Consider the following 14,085-nt stretch of genomic DNA (forward strand, 5'->3'; position numbering starts at 1 on the left):
TAGACTGTCCATTGTTTTTTAGCTCACCTGAGCTTGCTCAGGGTGAGCTTTTAGGATCGGTGAATGTCCGTCGTCCGTCCGTCCGTCGTCCGTCGTACGTCCACAATTGCTTGTGAACACTCTAGTGGTCGCATTTTTGCCTCAATCATCATCAAACTTGGTCAGGATGCTTATCTAGTTGAAAGCTCGGATGAGTTCGAATATGGGTCATCTCGGATGAAAAACTAGGTCACCGGAGCTATAAATAGAAAAACCTTGTTAACACTCTAGCGGTCACATTTTTGCATCAATCATCATCAAACTTGGTCAGGATGCTTATCTAGTTGATAGCTTGGATGAGTTCGAACATGGGTCATCTCGGATGAAAAAGTAGGTCACCGGAGCTAAAAATAGAAAAACCTTGTGAACACTCTAGTGGTCACATTTTTGAACCAATCTTCATCAAACTTGGTCAGATTGCTTGTCTAGTCAATTGCTTGGATGAGTTTGAACATGGGTCATCTCTGATGAAAAACTAGGTCACAGGAGCTAAAAATAGAAAAACCTTGTGAACACTCTAGTGGTCACATTTTTGACCCAATCATCATCAAACTTTGTTAGGATGCTTGTTTAGATAATAGCTCGGATGAGTTCGAATATGGGTCATCTCGGATGAAAAACTAGGTCACCGGAGCTATAAATAGAAAAACCTTGTTAACACTCTAGCGGTCACATTTTTGCATCAATCATCATCAAACTTGGTCAGGATGCTTATCTAGTTGATAGCTTGGATGAGTTCGAACATGGGTCATCTTTGATGTAAAAGTAGGTCACCGGAGCTAAAAATAGAAAAACCTTGTAAACACTCTAGCGGTCACATTTTTCCATCAATCATCATCAAACTTGGTCAAGATGCTTGTCTAGGTGATAGCTCGAATGAGTTTGAACATGGGTCATCTCGGATGAAAAAGTAGGTCACCGGAGCTAGAAATAGAAAAACCTTGTTAACACTCTAGTGGTCACATTTTTGCATCAGTCATCATCAAACTTTGTCAAGATGTTTGTCTAGGTGACAGCTCGGATGATTTTGAACATGGATCATCTCCGATGAAAAAGTAGGTCACCGGAGCTAAAAATAGAAAAACCTTGTTAACACTCTAGCGGTCACATTTTTGTATCAATCATCATCAAACTTCATCAAGATGCTTGTCTAGGTGATAGCTCGGATGAGTTCGAACATGGGTCATCTCGGATGAAAAAGTAGTTCACCAGAGCTAAAAATAGTAAAACCTTGTTAACACTCTAGTGGTCACAATTTTGACTCAATTGTCATTAAACTTGGTCAGGAAACTTGTCTAGGTCATTGCTGGGAATAAATCGAACATGGGACATCTCGGATGAAAAAATAGGTCACAGGAGCTAAAAATAGAAAAATCTTGTTAACACTCTAGTGGCTACTGTTGTGATCCAAATATTCCGTTAATTGGTCTGAAAGTTTGTTTTGATGATTTCTAAGTCAAGATCGAACATGGGTCATCTTGGATGAAAAACTAGGTCACACCGCCCAAATATGGAAAAACCTTGTTAACATTCTAGTGGTCACATTTTCGACTCAATTATCATCAAACTTGGTCAGGATGCTTGTCTAGGTAATTGCTTGGATGAGTTCGAAATCGCATGTGAAACTAGGTCACCGGAGCTAAAAATAGAAAAATCTTGTTAACACTCTAGTTGCTACTGTTTTGATCCAAGTATCCTGGAAATTGGTCTGAAAGTTTGTTTTGATGATTTCTAGGTCAAGTTTGAATATGTGTCACCTGGGTAAAAAACTAGGTCGCACTGCTGAAATATGGATAATCCTTGTTAATACTGTAGTGGCCACATTTTTGACTCACCTGTCATGATGCTTGTCTAGGTAATTGTTTGGATGAGTTTGATAAGTCAGGTGAGCGATCTAGGGCCATCATGGCCCTCTTGTTTTAATGGATCTATCGTATAAGGCAGTTTAAAGTCAATGGGGCTGTCTGTGGCTGAGTGGTGAAGGTCCTTGACTTCAAACCACTTGCCTCTCACTACTGCGGGTTTGATTCTGGTCAGGGACTTTGAATTCTTCAGTTTGAGAATGCTTTCCTGTTGTCAAATGGTATATCAGTGGTTCTACTAAGGTGCCTGTTTTTGCCTGAAAGATGCACCTTAAGTAGTCCTCAACCACTTAAGCTTAAAAGTTGCAACATATGAATGCTTTTGTTTTGTTTTGATTGGGTTTTACGTCACATCGACACAGTATAGGTCATATCACGACGTTCCAGCTTTACTGGTGGAGGAAGACCATTATTTCAGGCACGAACGGGCACCTGAGTAGAACCACCGACGTTCCGTAAGCTAGCTGGATAGCTTGCTCACATGAAAGAATCCAAAGTCCCTGTCGGGATTCGAATCCACAGTGGTGAGGGGCAAGCGGTTTGAAGTCAATGACATTAACCGCCCCAAGTGTGAATACAATGTTAAACCCAAGCAAAAAAAAAAAAAAATGGTCATCTGGCAACAGTTTATAACCTGTTAGTCAAGGCCTGAGTTACTTAGGAATGGACTGTATATGTGTCTATTTCTTCCATGATGAATAACTGGTTTCCAAAAGGAAATATATATTCATCAAGATAGCTAGCTGGCAATTATATGTTATAGTAAAGGCATTTTTACAGTTTTCAGTTCTAATATATTGTAAAGATTTTCAAAGACTCCAACGTAATAAATGCTCTTCTGACTAGAATGTATCTATGTAAATTATTAAATAATTAAGGCCTAACTTTGTATTTGGCTTCCTTCTGTAACTTTAAAATTTCAAAAGATGTCACAATGCTTGTTAAACATTTGTAGAATAACCATTCATATTTTAGAAGTACAGACAGTTCACAAGAAGATCACAATAGGAAGCATATGTTACTACGTATAATCTGGACACCATCGTACCATATTGTGTTCAATAAACGATGTCGTGCTCTGGTTGATGTTATGTCAGATGTGATAATGTCATACCAATCTATACATTGTCAAACAGAGAAAAAATGCCTGGTAAGAATTGATAAATTATTCCGAGTAGTTTAATCATGTACACAATGTTTGGTAACAGAACATCTTGTGAACAATTATTTTTTAAGCATAAACAGAGTGAAATTGCTTGTTATCAGTTAATCTTCATAATAGTGTTACAATTTTCAGTTGTGTGTGATTTGAACTTCCAAGATGTCAGTGCATTACATAGAGGATATTTGTTTGTTTTGCACGTAAGATTAAAATATATTTTACTGAGTGAACACCAGACGCAATATTTTCACGAGTGGGGTAGCCACAAGTGAAAATAGAATAGCTGGTGTTCACAAATGAAATATATTTCAATCTTATATGTAAAACAAATAAATTTTATGTTTATTTTATGCTTTTTAAGTGATTTTAAGTATTTTTACTCATTTTGCCGCATAATGTTGCACATTTGTGATGTCATCACATCATGCCATCACCTCATCAATTTTGAAATATAATTCTGTTAAATTTCTATAATTTTGTTACATTTTTAACATGATGTATAATGACATCAACTTTCTTTTCCTGAAGAAGCAAAATTTATGTATGCTGGCGTTTATTTTTGCCTGTTATTATACCCCCAAAAAACGAAGTTTGGGGGTGGGTATATAGGAGTCACCCGGTGGTCGGTCGGTTGGTCGGTCCAGACGTCCGTTGCATTTTCCTTGTCCGGAGCATAACTTGAAGACTAATGGTTGGAATTCAATATAACTACATACACTGGTCAAGCACATTGAGAGGAAGTGCAGTGCCTAAGAACCATAACTCTATCTTGACTAATTACAGAGTTATTGCCCTTTGTTACTTTTCCTTGTCCGGGGCATAACTTGAAAACTACTGGTTGGAATTCAAAACAACTTCACACAATTGTCAAACACAATAAGGGGAAGTGCAGTGCACAAGAACCATAACTCTATCTAAAGTAATTACAGAGTTATTGCCCTTAGTTACTTTTCCATTGCTTTCTTTGTCCGGACCATAACTTGAAGACTAATTGTTGGAATTCATTATAACTTCATACAATGGTCAAGCACATTAAGAGGAAGTGCAGGATACAAGAACCATAACTCCATCTTGACTTGTTACAGAGTTACTGCCCTTTGTTACTTTTCCCTGTCCAGAGCATGACTTGAAAACTACTGGTTGGAATTCAAAACAACTTCATACAATGGTCAAGCACAATATGGGGAAGTGCAGTGCACAAGAACCATAACTCCATCTTGACTAATTACAGAGTTATTGCCCTTTGTTAACCAGGTTTTCCGAAGAAAAAAACTGGTTATTAGATTGAGGTTATGTCGGCGGGCGGGCGGAATGGGCGGGCGGGCGGACGGGAGGGCGGGCGTAAACAATTTCTTCTGTGCGCAACTCCTCCTACATTTCTCAACGGATTTTGACCAAACTTTCACAGAAGCTTTGTCATCAAGTGCCCTGGCGCATATTGTCGGGGTTTTGCGATTAGATAATATTTGACATAATTATGGCCCTTTGTTTTTTTTCCTTATATAAATATATAGTGAACAATTTCTTCTGTGCGCAACTCCTCCTACATTTCTCAACGGATTTTGACCAAACTTTCACAGAAGCTTTGTCATCAAGTGCCCTGTCACATATTGCCAGGGTTTTGCAATTGGTATATATTTGACCTAATTATGGCCCTTTGTTTTTTTTCCTTATATAGAATATATAGTGAACAATTTCTTCTATGCGCAACTCCTCCTACATTTCTCAACGGATTTTGACCAAACTTTCTTAGAAGCTTTGTTATCAAGTGCCTGGCACATATTGTCAGGGTTTTGTGATTGGATAATATTTGACCGAATTATGGCCCTTTGTATATTTTTTTTCCTTATACAGAATATATAGTGAACAATTTCTACAGTGCGCAACTTCTCCTACATTTCTCAATGGATTTTGACCAAACTTTCACAGAAGCTTTGTCATCAAGTGCCCTGGCGCTCACTAAATTCCCATGTTTCTTCCAAGACATCATTCAAGTATTTTTTTAAAATTGTGAACATACTTTTCTTGATATCGCACAAAACACCACACGCCAATATTGTTGACAAAAGAAAATGACAAGAGACGCAAAAATGCAAAAATTAAGCAAAAATAAAGTACTGTTTACCTTTCTAAAATATTTGGGAAAAAAAGGCGAATAGACAACATAAAATTTCTCAATCATTTTTGTTTGAGGAATATTAAAAGAGCCATAATTCCTCCTAAAAGTTCAATTAAAAACAAATGCCCCTTCTAACAAAGCTTCTGTGAAATATTTTGCTGAAAACCTGGTTGCATCGCATTGCGATGTTCCTTGTTACTTTTCCATTGCTTTTTTTGTCCGGAGCATAACTTGAAGACTAATGGTTGGAATTCAATTTTACTTCACACAATGGTCAAGCACATTGAGAGGAAGTGCTGCTTAGTGCAGTGCACAAGAACCATAACTCCATCTTGACTAATTACAGAGTTATTGCCCTTTGTTACTTTTCCTTGTCCAGAGTATAACTTGAAAACTACTGTTTGGAATTCAATACAACTTCATACAGTTGTCAAGGACATTAAAAGGAGGTGCAGTGCACAGGAGCCATAACTCCATTTTGACAAAATACAAAGTTACTGCCCTTTGATACTTTTCCTTGTCCGGAGCATAACTTAAAACGTACTGGTTGGAATTCAAAACAACTTCATACAATGGTCAAGCACAATAAGAGGAAGTGCAGTGCACAAGAACTATAACTCCATCTTCAGTATTTATAGAGTTATTGCCCTTTATTCCTTTTCCTTGTCTTTCTGGACTTATTACAGAGTAATTCAATAAAACTTCATCAATGGCCAACCACATTGAAAGGAAATGCAACATACAAGAACCACAAATATCTTAAATTGCCCATACAACCATAACTCTATGCAAGGCATTCTGTTATTAGTAACATCCTCATTTCCGAAGCAGTCTTGTGGGGGTATTAATCACACTAGTGATAGTTCTAGTTCCATTTAGTTCATCCCCATTCAGATATAGTCTGGTTACAGTGAAAATTATTTGTAAATTTCACTAGTGCTTTATTAGAATATAATCATCTGATATATTACAGTAAAACACTGGAAAGCATGAAATAATATTGTTGTAACTGCTTTATACTAAAATTTTCAAACCAACATCTCCAAGACCATATATTCATGATTTGAGCATTTATCATAACTTATATTGTAAGTATTGAGCACATTTGCCCAGTGAAAAGTGCTAGTTTACTTAAAGGCCCATTACACCCAAGAAATGTTGTTTTTATAATTCATAAACTTTTTAGCTCACCTGAGCATATGCTCAGGGTGATCTATTAGGATCACTCTTCGTCCGTCGTCTGTTGTCCGTCGTACGTCGTCAGTTCACACTTTTAAAACAACATCTCCTCTGAAACCATACGGAAGATCATAATGAAACTTCACAGGGATGTTCCTTGTGTGAAGCCTTAACAAAGTTGTTCAAAGATTCCATTCCATGCAGAACTCTGGTTGCCATGGCAACCAAAAGAAAAAACTTTAGATATCTTCTTCTAAAAAACTCAAAGAGCTAGAGCTTAGATATTTGGCATGAAACATCTTCTAGTGAGTGTCTACCAAATTTGTTCAAAATAAAAGCCCTGGGGTCAAAATTGGCCCCGCCCAGGGGGTCATTGATTTTCCCTATATGTATATAGTAAAAACTTAAAAATCTTCTTTTAAAGAACCCAAAGAGCTAGAGCTAAGATATTTAGCATGAAACATCTTCTAATGGGTGTCTACAAAGTTTGTTCAAATAAAAGCCCTGGGGTCAAAATTGGCCCCGCCCCAGGGGGTCATTGATTGTCCTATATGCTGATAGTAAAATCTTAAAAATCTTCTTTTAAAGAACCCAAAGAGCTAGAGCTAAAATATTTAGCATGAAACATGTTCTAATGGATGTCTACCAAGTTTGTTCAAATAAGAGCCCTTGGGTCAAAATTGGCCCCGCCCCAGGGGTCATTGATTTTCCCTATATGGTTATAGTAAAGACTTAAAAATCTTCTTTTAAAGAACCCAAAGAGCTAGAGCTAAGATATTTAGGATGAAACATGTTCTAATGGATGTCTACCAAGTTTGTTCAAATGAGAGCCCTTGGGTCAAAATTGGCCCCGCCCCAGGGGACATTGATTTTCTTTATATGTGTATAGCAAAAACTTAAAAATCTTCTTCGAAAAAACCCGAATAGCTAGAGTTTAGATATTAAGCATGAAACATCTTCTAGTAAGTGTCTACAAAGATATTGTTCAAATAAAAGCCCTGGGGTCAAAACTGGCCCTGCCCCAGGGGTGTTATTGTTTTTAAATATATGTGTAAAGAAAAAACTTAAAAAATCTTCTTTTAAAAAACCCAATGAGCTAGACCTTAGATGTTTAGCATGAAACATGTTCTAATGGGTGTCTACCAAGTTTGTTCAAATAAAAGCCCTGGGGTTTAAACTGGCCCCGCTCCGTGGGGCCTATATACAGGTGAGCGACTTTAGGGCCATTATGGCCCTCTTGTTATTTTTAGCATCCTATTACTGTTTTTAAATCTTTATGCATCGACAAATTATACAAACTATCCTTCACTTCTGTTGCTTTTTGGCATTTAGTAGTGATTCAGTATTATGAATGAAAGCCAAAATACAGCTTTGTTTACATTTTGCTACTTTTATGACAAATAATTTCACATTCACATTCCTTTTTTAAAGACAGAAATATTTTTATGTTTTGAGACATAATGTGCCTTTAATCTGACATTATCTTTCTTCAACACAGTTAGAGATGTTAGATGATGTATTATGGATGATTGCCATGGTAACCGATTGCTGTAGAGTCCATGAATGTGGAAATCTAGATCCCATACAAGCATCGCATGCAGATAAAACATCTGTCTTTGTTCATGAAATTTCCAGCAAACTGAAAGGTAATAAATCAAACATTTATACTTAGTCATCTTTTGCAAAAAAAAAAAAAACATACAAGTATGAACACAGGTGTACAGTTCAGTTGCAATCTAAGTGTTCATACAGACCTTCATAATGTGAGCCATGCCATGACAAAACCAACATAATGGGTTTACGACCAGCATGGATCTAAACCAGCCTGTGCATCCGCACAGTCTGATCAGGATCCATGCTGTTCCCTTACCAACCCTATTACAAGTAGAGAAACTGATAGCAAACAGCATGGATCCTGATCAGACTGCGCGGGTGTACAGGCTGGTCTGGATCCATGCTGGTTGCAAATGCACTATGTTGGTTTTGTCGTGACGTGGCTCATGTATAATTGATCAGCTGATTATGCTTACAGGAGATATACATTGGTGTGGTTCATTATTTCAAACCTAACTGGCTTTTCTGGATTACTAACAAGTAATTACTAATTTCTCCGCAAGTGAGTAACTACTTAGTCTGTATAGCCGATAATTTCTAAAATCAGAAGTTGGAGACAAATAGCCATTAGACTCAATATCAGAGTTCAATTGTTCTTGCATATCAGACTGGTGAGGTCAACAGTTTTACCCATGGTGGAAGTTTCATCTGGCATCGGGGCTGTCGCTTACTATACAGTGGCATGCTTAGGATGTTGAATTCCACTGTTATGATTGAAGTTGTAATTTCATACACTATTGTAAGAAAAAAGTTATGGGCAAAATGACATAAATTTCCATGGAAAATTGTTTTATTAAGGTAAAGAATTAAAAATATGATGCCAGGAATATGTTAGAATATGCAAGAAAAAATATCTGACATATGGTTGCGGTTTGGATCGGAATATCCCCTTGGGACAGATATTCCGATCTGAACCGCAACATATGACACATATATTATTATTACAGAGAAATTACACTTCCCCTGAGGAAAGAGTCAGTGACCCCTGGATAACGGGAACAGTTTCATTTTGATCTAAACAGCCCATAAAAAGTTTGATTGTGTTAAAATGTTGTCTTTTTGTATTCTTTTATTATTCTTAATCAAATTTTCTCTCCACAGTTGCGAATGTCAGTGACCGTTTTCTACTGGACGCAATAATGCAAGGTTTGCAGTTACCATGGTTACGGGTAGGGGTGTGTCAACAACTTCTCAACATGTATGATGACTATCTCCTAATGGAGGAGAACTGTAATGATACCAAATCTCTGACATTTCAACATATTGTAAGTATTGTTCATGATGAAACCATCTTGCTATATCAAATTGACAAAATGAATCAAATACTAAACAAAATTTTGTTAATTTAGATCAATATTGAAATGTAAAACATGCACTGATCATATAAAGTGAAATAATAAAGATGAAACTCCATCATGGAAAGGAATAAATATAAGTGTTATGCTTGTTTTCAAATCCATTTATGAGCCGCGTCACGACAAAACCAACATAGTGCATTTGCGACCAGCATGGATCCAGACCAGCCTGCGCATCTGCACAGTCAGATCAGGATCCATGCTTCGCTTTCCAACTCTATTACAAGTAGAGAAACTAATAGCGAACAGCATGGATCCTGATCAGACTGCGTGGATGCGCAGGCTGGTCTGGATCCATGCTGGTCGCAAACGCACTATATTGGTTTTGTCATGATGCGGCTCATATATTGTGATGTAAAATGATACATGCTTGTAAATTTTCTAAATATAATATGTTTACATCAAAAGTGACATTATGCCTATTCAAGAGCAAATGGTGAAATTAAGATAACTTTTTATGTCATCTTATTTGTTTTCAAATTGATATTAAACATGATCTAACTTAGACAAAGTTTATATCAATAACCCCTTTGACCCAGATAGATATCTATAGATATCCTTCGGAAAATATCTGTGCTGTTCAATTTATATAAAGAGTGGGACAGTTTTTTCATATTCAGACAGCCTTTTTATATTTTACCCTAAACATTTGTGATTATCAGTTATTGTTCATTTGGCATTCAAATAGTCAATCTTTTTTGTGGAATATACAGCTAATTTATCCCAGCTTTACATTAAAAAAACGAGTATAATGCATAGATCTTTGACCTGTCTAATTCTAATCTGATAGATTAGTGGATACACTAAAAATTTCACCACAACATATTCCTTAACAATAGAGCACACGTCTATGTTTGTGGCTAAATTTATTGCTATTCAAATAAAAGATTAGAGATCTATCAATGTCACTTCAAGCTTGCCATATAGTGTCTGACATAATGCATAGATAACCATGTAATTCATCCTAAAAGTAGTAAGGGTAGTATGACTCAGTGCTAAAACAGCAAGGGTGTGTCTTCAAGTCAAGTCTAAGTCATCTGAGAATATAGATTACCACCAACACAAGTTTTAAAAGTTCTATACTGTTGGCTGACTAACTATAATATTGTATCTTGATAATTGATAATGGACAGTTCCATAAATGGAAGTTGGTCAAGTTCATATAAAAAATCAGAAGGTCATGGTATATACACTTATACAGCATTTAATAATACTGCACGTTTGTAACGTCACTTTTCATTGAATAAATATGATATTTATATAGGCTATATACACAGCTACTGTCAATTTATGAAGAAATCAAACTTTTTCCTCTTAAAAAAAGTTGCTTGCTATATCATAGATTTGTTATAAATACTTTTGACAGGTTATATGGCCATATATAAACTGTTGTTTGCAATATAACACTCGCCTAGTGGCTTGCGTCATATTTCCAAACAACCATTTATATAGGGCCATATAACCTGTCAAAAATCTTTATAACTAATAATATAAACACTTATTGAAAGAGTTTAACAATTTATACCAATATCTTTCTATTTTAGAAGAAATTTTCATATATAAATACCTTCTGTCAAACACTGTTATAACATACATGTAATTTACACTTATTGTATTGCAGGTGACACATTATTTTTACCTATTGCCGGAGTTTGATATGCCTAGAACCCCAGGATGTCGGTCACCTGCAGTGCAAAGGTATTTGAAATTTTGCTCACTAAATGAAACTTGAATAATTACTTTTAAGAATCAATAAAAACTAGTTATTTAAACTTCTAACATCATGAAAAGAAGCAAATAACCTGTAAAAAAAACTGCCAATTAACACGGATTAGGGACTACATGATTGTGAGATGTGTGAATAGAATTAATTAATTTTTTCAATTTCTGTTATTTAGAATATTATGAAGTTACATGTATGATTATTTAGCACAGTTAATATTATATTGAAGAAAGGTTTTTGTTATTCATGACTCGAGCTGAACTGCTGTACACACATGTCTTTTTTGATTTTATTCCAATTCTTTTCACAATTGTTGATTTTTTAGCATGTTTATTAAGGTATTACCACCCTAATGGGCACTATAAGGAACTAAAAAATTGACATCATAGGTCAGATATATACCTTAAAGTACACCTGTATGCAAAATTTAAACAAAGTTTACCGTACGGAAATCAAGTTATGGCCACTTTTCTGAACTCAAGCTAGGTGTTATGAGGGCCCTTTTTTGAAATGAGGAACTTTTAAATAATCTGCAATAACATTTTAATGAAAAATGTTTCCCATTATTTTTTGGTAAGGAACAAATAGTACCATTCAGCTAACATTTATGAAATCTGTATAAAAATGTTACCCTACCCTACCCATTTTTACCACATGTATGACCATTTTCCTACTTAGGGAGCCTAATTTAAAAAATCCTTAAAATTTACCCAAACGAGTGCCTGTTTCCAAAGTTTCCCTAAATTTTTAAAGAAGTATATTGGTTGATCTTGTAAAATATGAAATACTTTTACGGTCCAGTTTTGATTTTATTACACTTTGAAAATATCAGGTACCATATTTATTACTAGATTTAGCATAATTTAGTTACCTATATAAATTAAAAAATCAAAATTAAACACTTTTTTCTTTCTAAATTGGACATGAGAGATACATAAGTAATGTTAAAAGAAAAAAAGGAAAGAAAAAAAAAGTTGACCCTTCTGGGGATTGAACCCATGACCCTCATTTTCAATGTAGTTAACAGTAGTTCTAGCCTATTTGAATACTCTTCAAAGCGGAGGTAATGCATTAGGATGGTAATACCTTAAGGATATAATTTATTATTATCATGCTCTAATTTGATATTTGAAAATACTGATAATTGCTTTATAGTTTCTTTTTGAATATAAAATATACATCTTTTGAGTACACAGAAGATATGTTATGATTTAAAAGACAAAATTAAATTGACCTGCAATAGGGAATATGCAGTTTCCCAAACAGTTTGCACATTTTCTTACACAAATAAGTCATATTCAGCAAGAATTGTCTAGAATTCAATCAATAATATTTTTGAAGTAAAAAAAATAAAAATATTTTATCCAATGATAGTCATAGTATAGGGAGGCATTTACTTTGTTGTCTTTTACAGAACAAAAGAAATGAATGTAAATCAATCTCCAGTTACTGTAAGACATTGTTTGCGTGAGAATACAGATATGAACAAGAGGAATGTTGGTAGGACTACACTGAAGGCAATGAAGAAAAATCATAAAGGAGAAACTCCGCTTCATGTTGCTTGTATCAAAAATGATGCTGCCACTGTAAAAAACCTTCTTAAAATTCCTGGTATATTGATGTTTTCATTATTCTTATATTGTATTATATACATGTGTTCCATGTCATACCGTTACTTAAAATATTGAAATTAAAAGGTATTTACTTATATTTAGCATGTCTATTCAAAGAATAGGAAGAGCTCACCCAGGTGTAGGTGAAGCCGTCACACTTGGTTTACTTGTTGCGTTTAAGTTGATGTCTCCAAAAATATTGAAGGGAATGGGTAGAAAAACTTCACACACTTATTTTAGAGCATAATAAGAGGTCACTTTCCAAGACCTATAAGTCTAACATTGGTTTTGACTGAATTATGGCCCTTTTTGAACTTATAAAATTCTACATTATCAAAGCTCTTGTTTTACTGTCAAGCACTTAAAATAGTTGAGCATGCAGCTACTGACAGCTCTTGTTTAGTAAAATTGTTGTGGCCTTTTTATACATTACTCAATTTTTACTAAAACTGTAGTAACAGTAGTTGCTTTACCATGCTTCTATTCATCTGTGTCTGACTGTTTGTTTATTCAATTGTACTAGTAAATGTTTTGTTTCTGCTTTACTTGTAGGTTAGGTATTCTTACTCTAGTTTTATTTTATAACTAAGATGTTATTGTAATAATCTATTTCTTAAATTTTTTCTCAATGAAATTATTGTATATTTATGAAGGTATAAATGTAAATGCAACTGACAATGTTGGATGGACACCCCTACATGAGGCCAGTAACCATGGCCACACAGAATGTGTGCTGGAGCTTCTGAAGTTTATACCATCAAAGACAATGGATGTTTTCTTTACAAAAGGTAATAATACTTGATGTGTATTAGAAAGTAAATTTGAACTTTGTAAAATCATATTAATTGTTTTATTTTGCTAAGCAAGTTCTCTTTACACAACTTCTATGTTGTTGCTTGACACTATAAATGTTTTAAGGGTGACTGACTATGAACTATCTATATTCTGTAGCATAGCTTTTCACTGACTTATTAACCAGGTTTTCAATTTTGAAAATCCTGGTTATTAGATTGGGGTATGGCGGGCGGATGGGCGGATGGGGCGGGCGGGCGTCAAACGAAATTGTGTCCGCTCTGTAACTCTTCAACCCTTTGAAGAATTTTGATGAAACTTCAGACAAATGTTTACCACATCAAGATGACGTGCAGAACGCATGTTCCGCATGGCTGGCTCCAAGGTCAAGGTCACAGTGACATTAACATTGAAAATCCTGTCCGCTCTGTAACTCTTCAACCTTTGAAGAATTTTGATGAAACTTCAGACAAATGTTTACCACATCAAGATGACGTGCAGAACGCATGTTCCGCATGGCTGGCTCCAAGGTCAAGGTCACAGTGACATTAACATTGAAAATCCTGTTTACATGATTTTAACTTGATTTGGCAGTCAAAGGTCATATCATCTTTGGAGGTAATTTAA

General features: G+C 35.3%; 1 protein-coding gene across 2 annotated transcripts in view; it reads left to right on the plus strand.

Annotated features, from left to right (window-relative positions):
- LOC132753614 (uncharacterized) overlaps window positions 1–14,085 on the plus strand; it is a 41,072-nt gene that overhangs the window by 23,748 nt on the left and 3,239 nt on the right. For both annotated transcript variants that reach the window (XM_060744103.1, XM_060744104.1), the window contains exons 15-20: window positions 2,877–3,051; window positions 7,860–8,007; window positions 9,077–9,240; window positions 10,952–11,028; window positions 12,468–12,664; window positions 13,320–13,454. In XM_060744103.1, the coding sequence (XP_060600086.1) occupies window positions 2,877–3,051; window positions 7,860–8,007; window positions 9,077–9,240; window positions 10,952–11,028; window positions 12,468–12,664; window positions 13,320–13,454 (896 nt within the window). The remainder of the gene's footprint in view (window positions 1–2,876; window positions 3,052–7,859; window positions 8,008–9,076; window positions 9,241–10,951; window positions 11,029–12,467; window positions 12,665–13,319; window positions 13,455–14,085) is intronic.

This window comes from Ruditapes philippinarum, unplaced genomic scaffold, assembly GCF_026571515.1.
Source record: "Ruditapes philippinarum isolate M1 unplaced genomic scaffold, ASM2657151v2 ctg1246_1_1_1_1, whole genome shotgun sequence".
NCBI classification, from domain to species: domain Eukaryota; kingdom Metazoa; phylum Mollusca; class Bivalvia; order Venerida; family Veneridae; genus Ruditapes; species Ruditapes philippinarum.